The 15,892-nt window shown below is 41.3% G+C and overlaps 1 protein-coding gene across 3 annotated transcripts in view; it reads left to right on the top strand.

Annotated features, from left to right (window-relative positions):
• Window positions 1-15,307, top strand: part of elovl6 (ELOVL fatty acid elongase 6) — a 110,561-nt gene extending 95,254 nt beyond the window's left edge. For all 3 annotated transcript variants that reach the window (XM_043697776.2, XM_087981438.1, XM_087981403.1), the window contains one exon: window positions 13,193-15,307. In XM_043697776.2, coding sequence (XP_043553711.2) covers window positions 13,193-13,620 — 428 coding nt within the window. In that variant the 3' untranslated portion in view covers window positions 13,621-15,307. The remainder of the gene's footprint in view (window positions 1-13,192) is intronic.
• Window positions 15,308-15,892: the final 585 nt, after the last annotated feature.

Genomic DNA, 15,892 nt, shown 5'->3' with positions numbered 1-15,892 from the left:
TGTAGCATAAGAAAACTGGTTGATAAAAGTTTACACTTTGAAGCAGTGATTTAAATTGCTTCAAAAATAATATCCTTGATGCAATGCAAGATCAAGATCCCACACCCTAATTCATGATTGCTATGTATCCCTTCTGGCGCTTGTTGTGGGACTGTAGGCATCGGACAGGTCATAGGTGGATGCATCATAGGTGGATCCCTCCCGCATATCAGACTCCGATTTCTCATAATATAGAGTAATTTTATGACACTTAAATAAGCAATTCAGAAACATTTCTAGTGAGGAAATTCTTGTACCACTGTTCGCAGGGAAAAAAAAATCAGTTTGAATTGAAACATAATGATTGTGAATCATTCTGAATTTACTCATTTATTAGTCACTTTGCACTGGTATTGCACGTGGGAAATGAGGATCTTATATAGCTTACAAGTAAAGCAAAATTAGAGGGCAGGTGAGAGTTGGGGCAAGGGGTGGAGGATAAAGGCACCAGATTGGTGGAGGAAGAAACTCGTGAGGGGGAATTGAGAGAAGAGAACAACAAGTAGGTATAAGACAGTGCCAGAAGGATGGGAGAAGCTGGCAAACACTCTTGAATGAACAGGAGATGGGAATGATATTACCATCAATCCGATATTTTTCTCTGTGAATTGTTTCCTTGACCAGACCTGGAACTCTGTCTAGGTCAAAGATTATTTTTCCTCCATGATGGCCATTTTACTCAGCCAATGTTGCCTGATTTCAGTCTTTACAGTTATGGAGGGTGTGAATAGAGGCAGTGGATGTCTATGATTATGCTTAGCCTTCAAGACATTGCTCTGAAACTGGCACAGCACAGTGGCTCAGTGGTCAGCAGTGGTACCTCTCAATGCCAGGGACCCAGGTTTGATTCCACCTTTGGGTGACTATCTGCATGGTTTACCTTCAGGTGGTCCGGTTTCCTCCCACATTTGGAAAATGTGCAGGTTAGGTGGATTGGCCATGCTAAATTTCCCATAGTGTCCAGGGATGTGGAGGCTAGTTGCATTAGCCATAGGAAATGCGGGGTTACAGGGATATGTTAAGGAGTGGATCAAGGTGGGATGCTCTTCAGAGGGCCAGTGTGGACTCAATGGGCCAAATGGCTTGCTTCCGCACTATAAGGATTCTATGCTTGGTGGAAGAAGGGTTTTGCAAAGGGTGAACCTATGGAAGTAAAATAATTTGTTGAATGGGTAATAGCATATTTACTATTTATTTGTTTGGGCCAATCTATACAAAGGTTTAAAATCTGACTGAACACTTTATCACCAAAAAAAAGGTTCTGTGCGCCGATTAGTAAGGTGACTAGTTTCTTTATTTTTTAAAAAAGTTTTTCAGTAATCTCGTTGGGAATTTAGAATAGTGGGAATGGCGGTTAGGGCTGTTGAATGTTCCTCCTGCAGAATGTGGGAGGTAAGGGTCACCAGTAATGTCCCTGCTGACTGCATCTGTGGGAACTGCGCCCAATTCCAGCTCCTCAAAAACTGCGTTAGGGAACTGGAGCTGGATGAACTTTGGATCATTCAGGAGATGGAGAGGGCTATTGAGAAGAGTTACAGGGAGATAGTCACACTTTGGATAAAAGAAGAAGGTAGATGGGTTACCGTCAGAGGACAGAAAGGGAACCTGCAGGCAGTGGCCGTTCCCCTGAACAACAAGTATGCTGTTTTGGATACTGTTGGGAAGGGACGACTTACCAGCGGTAAGCAATGGGGCACAGGTCTCTGGCACCGAGTCTGTCCCTGTTGCTCAGAAGGGAAGGGGGAAGAACAACAGAGCATTAGTGATTGGGGACTCCATAGTTATGGGGACAGATAGGAGGTTCTGTTGGAACGAGAGAGACTGACAGTTGGCATGGTTGCCTCCCAGGTGCCATGGTTCATCATGTCTCAGATCATGTTTTCAGGATCCTTACGGGGGAGGGGGTGCAGCCTCAAGTTATGATCCACATAGGCACCAATGACATAAATTCTCATCTCTCTTCCTGCTTAAGCTAGAAATTCAGGGAGCTAGGTGGAAGCTTAGAGCTAGAACAAAGAGTTATTGTCTCCAAGGTTTATTTCCATGACACGTGTTCGCGAGGCGAAAAATAGGGGAAGAGAAGAGTTGAACATATGGCTACAGGGATGGTGCAGGAGGGAGGGCTTTGGATTCCTGGATAACTGGGTCTCTTTCTGGGGTAGATGGGATCTCTACAAACAGGATGGTCTTTACCTGAACCAGAGGTCTACCAATATTCTGGTGAGGAAATTTTCTAATGTACTTTGGGTGGATTTAAACTCATTCAGCACGGAGATGGGAACCAAAATTGTAGTTCGAGTATATGGGAGGTTGAGAGTAGTGAAGTCAGAAGTAAGATTTCAAGATTGTAAGAAGGAACCGGCAAGCAAGAAGTTGGTTTGAAGTGTGTTTACTTCAACGCAGGAGCATCAAGAATAAGGTGGGCAAACTTGCAGCATGGGTTGGTACCTGGAATTTCAATGTTGTGGCCAGAGACATGAGTAGAGCAGGAGCAAGAATGGTTATTGCAGGTTCTGGCATTTAGATGTTTCAGTAAGAACAGAGAAAAAGGTAAAAGAGGGGGTGGTGTGGCACTGTTAGTCAAGTATTACGGTTGCAGAAAGGACGTTTGAGGACTCGTCTACTGAGGTGGTATGGGCTGAGATTAGAAACAGGAAAGGAGAGGTTACCCTGTTGGCCCTGTTTTCTATAGGCCTCCAAGAAGTTCCAGGGATGTAGAGGATAGATTAGCAAAGGTAATCCTCCATATGGAGTGAGAGTAACAGGGTAGTTGTTATGAGGGACTTCAACTTCTCAAATATTGACTGGGAATACTATAGTTCAAGTATTTTAGATGGGTCAGTTTTTGTCCATTGTGTGCAGGAAGGTTATCTGACACATTATGTAGACAGGCCAACAAGGGGCAAGCCACATTAGATTTGGTACTGAGTCATGTACCTGGCCAGGTGTTAGATTTGGTAGGTGAGCACTTTAATGATGGTGACCACAATTCGGTTATGTTTAGATTAGATTAGATTAGATTAGATTCCCTACAGTATGGAAACGAGCTCTTTGGCCCAACAAGTCCACACCGAACCTCCAAAGACCCATTCCCTACTCGTGCACCTATCACTATGGGCAATTTAGCGTGGGCAATCCACCTGAATTGCACATCTTTGGACTGCGGGACATCTCTGACTCTATGTATTCCCTTGCCTTGTTTTTCCCGCTCAAGTGCATCGACTCACACTTGGATTTATTTCAATTTGTCACCGATCAGTCCACCTGACCTGCCATCCTCATTACTATTTATCACCCCACCAATTTTTTGGTTTCATTTGCAAACATGCTGATCACTCTCCTACACTCAAGTACAAATTGCTTATGTATACCACAAGCAGCAAGAGCCCCAATACTGCTCCCTAGTGGGGAGCTCCCTGGACACAGGCTTCAAGTTATAAAAACTGTTGGCCTCTGCTATCTATTACTCAGTCAATCCTGTATCTAATTTGCCATATTTCCTTTGATTCCATGGGCTTTTACTTTTGTTACTTCTCCCATGCGGAGATGTCCAAGTAGACTACATTGAATGCACTGCCCTCATCTCAATGCCCTGTTACCTATCCAAAAAATTCAATCAAATTAGTCAGATGTGACCTACCCTTAACAAAACCATGCTGACTATTCTTGGTTAATCCTTGCTTCTCCAACTGCAGATTCATTCTGTCCTTTCAAATTATTTCTAATAGTTTCCTCAATAGCGAGTTTGGACTAACTGGCCTGTAGTTTGCTGGTTTATCTGTTGCTACCTTCTTGAATTATGGTACCACATTGGTTGTGCTGCGCTCTGGCACCTCTCCTGTGTCCAGGGAGGAATTGAAATTTATTGTGAACAACCCTGCTATTTCATCTGGCTCCACACACAAATTAGAACTGTGATCCTTAATGAACTCTACTCTGTCCCTAGATATCTTTTTTATCCTAATGTACTTGGGAAAAGAAAACTCATTGTTTTCTGTTATTTTACCTACCATTATTCTTTCCTGCCCCTTTTTGCTCTTCTGATTTCCTTTTTAAGTTTCCCCTTGCATATTCTGTACTCCTAGCAATTTCTGATATTTTGAGCCCTTGGAAGGTGCCATTGGCCAGCCTTACTCTCCTTGTACAATTCCATGTATCCCTTGATCTCCACACAGGAGATTTACAGGATTTGTTGATCTATCTTTTGTCTTATTAAAGTATGTTGACTCCGTACTCTCCCTGTTTACTTCTTGAATGCAATCCCACTCTGCTATGACACAGGTTTACCTAAAAGTCTGCATTCCCATTTCACTTTGGCCGAATTATATCTGATCTTATTAAAATCTGTCCTTTTTCAATTTAGATCTTTGATTTCAGGCCCAGCCTTGTCTTTTTCCATAACAATTTTGAATCTAATGGAATTATGATGGCTGTCTGCAAACTACTCTTCCACTGATATAAGTAAAGAAAGTGGTTTAAGTCCAGGACATCCCATCCCTTGCAGGGCCTTCTGCATGCTGACTTAAACAAAAACTCTCCGAGATGCGTTATAAGAATTCCACTTTCTCAAACCTTTCATTCTATTACTACTCCAGTTAATATTATGGAAGTAAAATTTCCTACTCGCAACACACTTTATCTTGCCTGTAATAAATGAGAAGAAAGTGAGGTCTGCAGATGCTGGAGATCAGAGCTGAAAATGTGTTACTGGAAAAGCGCAGCAGGTCAGGCATCATCCAGGGAACAGGAGAATCGACGTTTCGGGCATAAGCCCTTCTTCAGGAATGAGGAAAGTTTGTCCAGCAGGCTAAGATAAAAGGTAGGGAGGAGGGACTTGGGGGAGGGGCGTCGGAAATGTGATAGGTGGAAAGAGGTCAAGGTGAGGGTGATAGGTCAGACTGGGGTGGGGGCGGAGAGGTCGGGAAGAAGATTGCAGGTTAGGAAGGCGGTGCTGAATTCGATGGATTAGACTGAGACATGGTGGGGGGAGGGGAAATGAGGAAACTGGTGAAATCCGAGTTCATCCCTTGTAGTTGGAGGGTTCCTAGGCGGAAGATGAGGCGCTCTTCCTCCAACCGCCGTTTTGTTGTGGTCTGGCGATGGAGGAGTCCAAAGACCTGCATATCCTTGGTGGAGTGGGAGGGGGAATTGAAATGTTGGGCCACAGGGTGGTTGGGTTGGTTGGTCCGGGTGTCCCAGAGGTGTTCTCTGAAACGCTCCGCAAGTAGCCGGCCTGTCTCCCCAATATAGAGGAGGCCACATCGGGTGCAGGGGATGCAATAGATGATGTGTGTGGAGGTGCAGGTGAATCTGTGGCGGATATGGAAGTTTCCTTTGGGGCCTTGGAGGGAGGTGAGAGGGGAGGTGTGGGTGCAATTTCCGCCCCAACATGGTCGACGATGCCCTCCACCGCATCTCTTCCACTTCCCGCTCCTCCGCCCTTGAGCCCCGCCCCTCCAACCGCCACCAGGACAGAACCCCACTGGTCCTCCCTCCCTCCAAGGCCCCAAAGGAAACTTCCATATCCGCCACAGATTCACCTGCACCTTCACACACATCATCTATTGCATCCTCTGCACCCGATGTGGCCTCCTCTATATTGGGGAGACAGGCCGGCTACTTGCGGAGCATTTCAGAGAACACCCCTGGGACACCCGGACCAACCAACCCAACCACCCTGTGGCCCAACATTTCAATTCCCCCTCCCACTCCACCAAGGATATGCAGGTCTTTGGACTACTCCATCGCCAGACCACAACAAAACGACGGTTGGAGGAAGAGCGCCTCATCTTCCGCCTAGGAACCCTCCAACCACAAGGGATGAACTCGGATTTCACCAGTTTCCTCATTTCCCCTTCCCCCCCCCCCACCTTGTCTCAGTCTAATCCAACGAATTCAGCACCGCCTTCCTAACCTGCAATCTTCTTCCTGACCTCTCCGCCCCCACCCCAGTCTGACCTATCACCCTCACCTTGACCTCTTTCCACCTATCACATTTCCGACGCCCCTCCCCCAAGTCCTTCCTCCCTACCTTTTATCTTAGCCTGCTGGACAAACTTTCCTCATTCCTGAAGAAGGGCTTATGCCCGAAACGTCGATTCTCCTGTTCCCTGGATGCTGCCTGACCTGCGCTTTTCCAGCAACACATTTTCAGCTGTAATAAATGAGAAGTCATGGACCCTACCAGTATTCTCGATGACAATTTGCAGCAAGCCGGACAGCTTCAGAAATTTGTAGTTTGAAAGCCTGAGTGGCAGTTGAAGTAACTGGTATATTCATGAGGCTGACAGTTATATGGACAGCACATACAAAGAGGTGTTTGCACCACACCTCAAATGCTTGGATACCGAATTAGAATGGTAGTCTAAGAGAAGCAGACAGTCCTGGGCACAGCTCTCAGATTGTTTTTTTGTTTTTAAAGCGGGCCCGAATGCTGGTTCCTCAAGGGAGTGCAGTCAGAACTGTGTTTGTGGCGCAACAAATGAGTTGGCTGTGCTGGGGGAAGAAGCAGGTGGGAAGAGCAATAGTGATAGTAGATTCACTAATTTGAGAGCAAATGGGCATTTCTGTGGCATACATGTGATTTCAGGATGGTATATTTTCCAAAAACCCATTATTTTAAAAAATATTAACCTATTTTTCAAATCAATCTGTGCAGAGATAATATCACACATCCTCTAGAGCAGATGGGACTTGAACCTGAGTGCCTTCGTCCTGGTGTAGGGGTACGACCACTGTACCAGTGGTAGTACTAACATTTGCTGCAAGACATTTGCATTGGGGAGGATGAACAGCTTGAGCTTTTGGTCCAAATGAAACCAACTGCTTGGGTGGGAATCGGAATTTACAAACTTATATAGTAAATTAGCAATTAGGACCTCAAATGTGCTTATCTCTTGTGTCACTTGCACAGAAATAAAGAAGGGAGATGAATATGTGGCTGGTAAGATGGTACAGGATGGTGAGCTTTTGATTCTTGGAACACTGGGACTGGCTCGAGGGAAGATGGCACCTGCAGAAGCTGAATGATTAACATCTGTAGAGAGCTGGGACTGGTTCCTTTTGGGTAGACTTTCTTACGCTGTTAATAGGGCTTTAACCTACCTTAGCAGGGTTGTGGGAACCAGGAGAAAAATTAGAAGAATACCAGCATTTATAAAGGATTTGAGACAGATAGAAAATATTAAGTTTATTGGTGAAGTCGGAAAGACGGAGTAAGTAATGAATTCTAAATCATGGTTACTGTGCGTGTATGTGAATGCATGGTGTATAGTAAATACATATGCATATTGCCATGGTGAAATGTAATATCATGGCCAAAACATGTCACGACTCAAGAACGGGCAAGGCTGAGTGTTAAACATTCCTAGCTACAGGGATCTGTTTTTTTGGACCTTCCTGTGATACATCCCGGGACTGAGGGACTCTATGGTTCAAGTCCCATCTCCTCCAGAAGGCGTGTAATATCATCTCTGCACAGTTTGTTTCGAAAAATAGGTTAATATTTTTAAAAATACAGGGTTTTGGAAAATATAGAAAAGGAAGGGGGGGGGGGCAATATCAGTTAAGTTCCGCATTGAGAGCTGGCAAAGGATTGAGTGTTCAAGGAAACAATCAAATTGGCTAAAGTGAAGGAAGAAAAGGGGTGAAAATGTATTGCTTTGCGTAGTCTGTTGCCAACAATTAGGAAGGATGTAGAGGAAAGCATCTGCAGCAAAATTACAGATGAGTAGGTATCATGGGGTGCTTTAACTTTGGGGAAGCTTCTAGATGCAATTCTTTGAAATAAAATTAGTAGTCACATGGAAAAAGGTGGGCTGGTTAAGAAGAGGTAGCATGGACATCTAAAATGGACACTCTAAATAACATAGTGTTTTGAAGAGGTGACAAAGGTTAAATAAGTGTAATGCTGCTGTTATGTATATGAGCTTTCAGAAAGCATTTAATACAATGCCACATACAAGACTTATGGGAAAGTTAAAGCGCATAATAGAAAAGGGACAGTAGGAAAATGGATGTGAAATTGGCTGAGTGATAAAAACAGTAATGGTAAATGGATAGTCTTCTGGCTGGAGGACAGTTCATTGTGGAACTCCCTCGTGGTTGTTATTGAGACCCTTGCCTGTAGAATTTGAAAAGGACATAAATATGTTGCTGGATGGATGGGTAGGTGTCAGAGAAGTTTTGATGCTGAAAAATGTAAGGTGATGCTTTTCGGTGAGAAGAACCTGGACTGACCATATAAAATCGGGGTATAATAGGGAGGTGTAGGGGCAGGAGGTACCTTGGTGTTTGTGTACAGCTCATTGAGGGTCATAGGACAAGTATAGAGAACAGAACAGGAGAAGCAAATGTGATGTGAGAAAGATTTTTATTAAGGCAATGAATAGTCCAGGTCTGCAATGCATTTCCTGGAAGTGTGTTGAGGCAGATTCATTTGAAGCTTTTACTGTTTTTATTTAAATAATCATCCAGTGTGCAATGTTATGAGTTAAGGAAATGAATGACACAAAGTCATGAAGTTTATTTGGATAAATTTTATCTGCCATGTGTCTACCCATTCCACCAGCCAGGCTGGATTCTCTTGAAGCCTATCCCTATTCACCTCATAGTTCACACTACTTGGATTTTGTGTCAGCTTTGTGCTTCCAGAATATTTTTATTCTCATATGATGTGAACACCCTAATAAACAATTACAGGCCAAGAGCCCAGGTCAATCTAACCTGTCTGAACACAACTGCAAAGCCTTGTGTATCACAATTCTTGCCCCTCAGGCAATGTGATATCTTTGCCAAATCAAGAAATCAGACATAAACTTAGGGCCAATCTGAGGTCACATATTCCGGAAGATTCCTCTTCAGCCCATTAAGACTAGTTTCAGCAATCACCAGATTATATTAGATTAGATTTTTTTACTTTTAAGAGGTGATGGCTAGCCCAACCCAGTAAGAAGTTCAATTTTCACTTAAAAGGCTTTCATCAAACCAACTCCCACTGCAGGAGATAGGTGCACAAAGGTTACTCATTCTTAGGGAAAATAAAACCTTTCCTGACACCTACCTTATATTTGGACTTGCATAATCTAAAATTATGACCCCTGGCTCTCCCTAAACTAAATAAACTATGAACTAGAACACAACTTATCCTTTCATTACCTTCAAAATACTTTTTTTCTCTCTCTCATGTGGAATTCCAATTCCTTTAGCCTATGTCGATGCTTTCTATTGGAAATTAGCCCAGTGGGCCTTCTGGTACTTTTCCAAAGCTTTGACATCACTCCTTATGTGAGGAAAGCAAACTCTGACACAATATTCCAAGAGGCCCGACTGAAGTCTTATACAAAGGCGCATTTCTTGTAATTCATTGTTCCCTGAGTGTACCTCTTTGTTCCAGCTATCACTTCATGGCATTACCCATGTAGCTAGTTGTTCAAATTGTTTTAAAACTTTATTTACCACTTTCTGTGAAACATGTTAAAATGTTGAATCCTGCTGATTTTATCAGTTTTTCTCAATCAAAATTAACCTGAGGCAGGCAATTGTGTAGTCTTAACACTTAGATCGTATCTGGTCTACAGACTGTACCCCTGACACTTGAATCCAAGTTATTCATTGTTATTGGAACCTGGATGATTTCCTCAAACATCTTAAGCAGCTAATGGGTTGGTAGTTATCTGGGTGTATCTTATCATTTTCTTTTAAAAGATGAGATTAGCATTCTGCAGATTGCAATGAGCTACTAAAAAAAAGAACCTTAACAAGAAGACCCATTTTTAAAATTCAGTCTGCTTGGCCAGCCACGAGGCTTGAGAGGTTTTACTGGTGGCCGAAGCATCTGGCATTGACTTACTTTCACTGAGGTTGAAATCCCAATGATGTAAGGGGGAGACCCTTAAGTGGTCATGAATTGGTGCCAAAGTTTACTCCAGCCCACTATCTCAACCCCAGGGGTTATGTACTCTATAATATTTCTGCCATACCCAGTGAGGCCTTCCTAACCAATCCTTAACATCCTCCAAAGGCACAGTACTTTGCAGTCTTTGACAGTTCTCTGATTCTTCATGTAACTGAAATGACTATTTCCATTACTAAAATAAAAGTTCAGACATTCTAAACAAAGTTACCAAAGAATTGTGGATGCTAGAAGTCCGAAACAAAAACAAAAATTTCTACTGGTTAGAAATCGCCTCAAAACCTTTTTGATTCAACAATTGATTTGTTTCCCACATTTGTCCGAATCTTCATTAAACTTTATGAATGATAATTCTTTAGGAAATCTTAAACATCGCTTTTAACCACAGTGAAAGTAAATCGATGCCAGGTGCTTAGGCCAACCGGTAAAAACCTCTTAAGCTTATTGGCTGGCCAAGCAGTCTGAATTTTTAAAATGGCTCTTGTTAAAGCTGCTACTGTTGCCCTAGCCCTTATTTTTAGTAGCTCATCTGTAGAATGCTAATGTAATTCACATCCAGTAAAAGAAATTTTTAAGATGCACCCAGGTAACTACAGACCCATTAGCTGCTATCACAGAGTTGCTTGAGAAAATAATCTAGGTTCTAATAGGAACAAATTCCATGGAATCCCTACAATGTGGAGACAGGCCCTTTAGCCCAGCAAGTCTACACTGACCCTCTTCAGAGTATCTCACTCTGCCCCATTCCCCTATTACTCTACGTGTACCCATGACTAATGCACCTAACCTACACACCTCTCAACACTGTGGGCAATTTAACGTGGTCAATTTACCTAACCTGCACATCTTTGGATTGTGGAAAGAAACCAGAGCATCCAGAGGAAATCCACGCAGACACAGAGAGAACATGTAAACTCCACACATGATTTGGATGTAAGTGTTGAGGGTATAATCTGTTTCCAGTTGTATCCATATACAGCCACTGAATCTAAGCTATAGTAGCCTAAGCTTTCCTTCCTTTTGGATTTGCATTAGCTTTGCAGAGGTTCATTCTGACAAGTGAAGATAATGCATGCTTTAGACTTTAAAGCTTTGCTGAAAACTTTTTGGAATTTTTGTCTTTTGGAATTTTTTGTAAATCCACCTTTTTCTTTCAGCTCGGCATACCAGCTACCATTGCTGTTGTCTATGTCTACACCCCACACTAGCAGGTGTTACATCCCCACCCCTTTCGCTGTCATACATGCTTACTGTCTATGTTCCCATGCATTTCCCCTCCTCACCACTGGGGCATGCTTGCAACCAACAAGGGCTCACCCCCAACCTCCATGCTGCCTCACTTTCAGTGAGGAGCTTGATATAGTTTGTGTTGATAACACTTTCAATGATGTCTTCAGTTTGACTGGGCATTGGTTAGATGGGTTTAATGTTTCATGACTCTTGTTCTGAGGCCATTTTTCATCTTGTCATGCAGCTGCCATCATTACAGACAGACTGGAACAGAATGGTTAGGAACACAGCTAGGTCTGGAATACCCCTCCTCAGAATTATCCCTAGGTTTTTGTTGGTGTCCAGAGCCTTTGCTGTATACTGTGTGCTTATCTATTGATATCTGTGGTGCTGGGGACTACATGTTGAGGCTGAGATTAGATTAGATTAGATTACACAGTGTGGAAACAGGCTCTTTGGCCCAACAAGTCCACACCGACCCACCGAAGCACAACTCACACCCCTACATTTACCCCTTCACCTAACACTACGGGCAATTAAGCATGGCCAATTCACCTAACCTGCACATTTTTGGACTGTGGGAGGAAACCGGAGCACCCGGAGGAAACCCACACAGTCACTGGGAGAATGTGCAAATTCCACACAGTCAGTCGCCTGAGGCGGGAATTGAACCCGGGTCTCTGGCGCTGTGAGGCAGCAGTGTTAACCACTGTGCTGCCGTGCTGTCCTAAATGAATCAGTTGCTTGAGCCCTCGGGCTGAGGATGGTGCAAGGTTCTCGCCTTGTCTTGATATCTTGGTCTAGGACAGTGTTGACTCCAATGTGATGAAGCTTGCCTTGTGTCAATATCACACTGTCAGATAAATGATATCTTTTCCTTCATTGAAAGGAGCTTCAAGTAGAGGAGCAAAAATACTGTTCAGGGTTTTGGTAAAACCACACCTGGAGATAATGTGCAGTTTTGATCTTGCCTAAGAAAAGATGTGCTTGCCATAAAGTGAGTTCATCAAGCTGATTTCTGGGACAGCAGGTTTGCTGTATGAGGAGAGGTTGGATTGACTAGGCCTATATTCAGTGGAATTTAGAAGAATGACAATAATTCACATTGAAGCAAGAATAATTTTAAGAGCTGGGTAAACTGGTGCAGAGAGGATGTTCTTTTTGGGTGGGAGTCTAGAACAAGGATTCATGGTCTTTGCATACAGGATACATCATTTAGGACTGAGATGCAAAATTTTTAAACTCAGCGGTGAGACTATTGAATTCTCTAGCACATAAGATAGTGGAGGCTAAGTCACTGAATATATTTAAGAAAAAAATACATTTCTAAAGACTAAATGCATCAAGGAGTATGTTGGGTATGAGGTATAATTTCAAAACAGTAAAACAGGTGATAGCTATTCGCTGGTTCATTTCTTAGGGCACGCATTGACCAATCAGAATCAACCTACTTGGTTTAACATTTAAACAAAGTTTGGGAGTTAACTCTTAATCATCATTGGCTGATGCATTTTCCATAGCAGCACCTCCACCAATTAGAGTCTACTTGCCAAACAGCATTCTCCTGTCATACAGTATAAAATGTGATTTTCACCTTAAATTGGTGTTGTTGTGAATTGTCCTGATGAGTGCAAGACAGTTGAGTTCTGTTCTATCCAACAGCTGTAATAGTCAGTTACTTTAAAAAAAGTTTTTAAAATGCCATGTTAGTACTTTTAATTAAAAAGACTATCTTCAGTTATTGTACTTCTGCGAAAATAGGACTTTGAAGGATTGGGTGTTGTACTGAACAAATATTAAGTAATCAATTCTTAAGCTGCTTGAAACAGTAAATCTTGGTGGTTAATGGTGAATTCTAACCCATTCAAATAAGCTAAAAGATAAATAACGTGTTCCTGGAGCAAGCATTATTAATGTACGTTAATTAGCACAGCATAACTTCTTATACAATAGAAACGAGGTTTACACAATGAAATTAGCTTTATTTACGAAAGTGTTTCTTTTTTTTAGGGGACACGTTCTTCATTATATTGCGGAAGCAGAAGCTCATTTTCCTACACTGGTACCACCATATTACCGTACTGCTTTACTCTTGGTACTCGTACAAAGACATGGTGGCTGGAGGAGGGTGGTTTATGACAATGAACTATGGTGTGCATGCTGTCATGTACTCCTATTATGCTTTGCGGGCAGCTGGCTTCAGAGTCTCACGCAAGTTTGCTATGTTCATCACCATGACACAGATCACCCAGATGGTACTGGGCTGCGTTGTTAACTATTTGGTGTATGAATGGATGCAGCAGGGTCAGTGCCCATCACACATGCACAACATTATCTGGTCCTCCCTCATGTACCTCAGCTACTTTGTCCTCTTCTGCCAGTTTTTCCATGGGGCCTATTTGAGCAACAGTACCAGGAAAGCACTGAAGGCCAACTAGAACTGGATGGTTTGAGGCCACAGCTCAGGGGCATCAGTCACAGGCACAGTGACATGTATTGAGTACTTCAAAATGGCAGCCTGTGTTCATTAGGTTGGTTTAATCCATTTGAGCTCATGACACCTCAGTGAGATCATCCTTAGAATTTTCAAATAGTAAGACAGACACTCCTTTAGGTGTGCTAAAAGGTGATGTGATGCATATGTGGACTGTATCAGTTGTTAAATGTCAGTACGGGGGTTAGTGATCTGACTTTTTTTAAAAACCTGGATCAACTGAGGTACAAAAATGAGCTTAATGGTTTATGCCAATTAGTATTGAATCTCAAGGGCAGCTAGAAGAACCAAAAGCTTCAAAAAAATTAATGGTTTTAAAAAAAAAAATATTTTTTTTACGTTATTCAAATATAAAAGATTCTGCACTGATAAGATTATGAGCATCTTCCTGACCCTGATCATCTCCTCTGATCATAAAAAATAAAGTGTTCTGCCTTTAGAAATACCCCTTTTCTTTTGAACATGCAATGTTGGAGAGCATTTGCATTTGTACTTTGTATGGTCTTTTAAAAGCTACTATTTGAATTATAATGTTATTATTCCTAATAGAAATAGCAGATTTAACTAAAGTCAAAACATTATCACATTTTAGATGTACATTTGCAGGAAAAAAAATCAGTTACGATTTTATTTTTCCCTTATTTCTTTCCTGAATATTGAAATGAAACTATTTGATATTAGCAACCTCGTTAGTATGTTCATTGAAATTCTTGCGTCTATGGGTGTTAACTTATTTTAATCTTAAATATAAAATGGAGGACAAAGAGTTTCATGCAAATGTATTAATGAAAATACTAACATCATATGGAATGGTTTCAGTGTACATTTGTTAATTACATATGGTAAATTAAAAAATCTGCCTCACTCACTTGTCAATTGAGAGTAAGCCTATGTAAGAACCAAGGCTTTTTTTTCTTGGTTTTCAGTTTCTCTACTTATTTTCTATTCTGAGGCACTTAAAATTGCTCAAGTACATTGGTTCTTTCCCAAACTACTCGACCTTCCCAGAGTGCATTCAGTTTCACTCAAGCTAAATTGCTTACTTAGTTGTTTGCATTTCTTTGCCATTATTTCAGAAATTCTAATTTTAAGTAATGATGTTTCTGCTCTTTCTTTGCTATTTCATCTTTACTCTTTTAAGTTTATAAAATTTGAGAGCTGTGGGTATTTGTATACTACTACAACAATCTAAAACAGTTTGTTTTAGAAATTTAAGCATTTAAGAAATTTAATTGATCAAAAAAGGCTGATGGGACCATCTATGTACACATTATAGAATTTGGGTTTTACGAAGATCTTTATATAAACAAGCCTGGGATACTTTTACAGATATTTTTACTTGTATTTTTTGATACTGTGGTCTTATGGTTAAATGATTCAATGTAAATAAATTCTGGGGCAGTGAAGCTTTGAGAGAGATTATTTAACCTTTAATATACAAACTAAGACATGATTTTTCATAATTTTAAAGTAAAAATCTTCACATCGGCATTTATCAGGCATACAAGCTTTCCAAATTTGAGCTGTGTTTTTTGGTAAAACAATTGATTCAGAGCCAAAGTAATGTACCCTGCTGTGAATTATCAACTGACAATGCTGTAACACCTAATAATAAATATTTCTAAAGTGTTTCTGGCAGCTTTACTTCTTTTAATTCAGGATTAATTATATATCCTACCAAGATTATTAAAAGTAGTTTGAGCTAAGTAATTGCACCTGTTGTTTTGTTAAAGCTTTGGGATTTTAAAATAATTCATTAAAAAGTCTAAAATTTCAGCAAATGATTGCAAAAATAATTAAGGTTCTTAACTTAAAACATCTCTGTGCTTGCATGTCTTACTAAGAAATTTGTTTGGCTGGTTCAGATTTTTTCCACTATGTAATTGAGTTACACTTCCTCAAATTAATGCTGGTTCAAACCCTGGACTTCGCTGAATTAGTTGTGGCCCCTTTGGATAGCACAACTTACATAATTACCTGTGATTGGTGAATGTAAAATTGTAAAGTATTCCTCTGTGATCATCATTATATGGTAATATACCCTGGATGTGCACGTGTGGGCTTTAAACTTCTTAAATTATTCAGGAACAATTTAATCTGGACACAAATCACTTACTAGTTTAAAAGATTGAAGAATTTTGGGTGAGAAATGCCCAAATCTCTTCATCTTCCACACAAGAGTAGTGATTGAGGTGTCTTAAAACTGACACATCAGT

Source organism: Chiloscyllium plagiosum, unplaced genomic scaffold (genome assembly GCF_037043375.1).
Source record: "Chiloscyllium plagiosum isolate Xiang-an unplaced genomic scaffold, Cpla_swu_hap1 HiC_scaffold_1, whole genome shotgun sequence".
NCBI classification, from domain to species: Eukaryota; Metazoa; Chordata; class Chondrichthyes; order Orectolobiformes; family Hemiscylliidae; genus Chiloscyllium; species Chiloscyllium plagiosum.
Note: the sequence above shows the minus strand (reverse complement) of the source record. Positions and strands in the feature narration are given on the sequence as shown.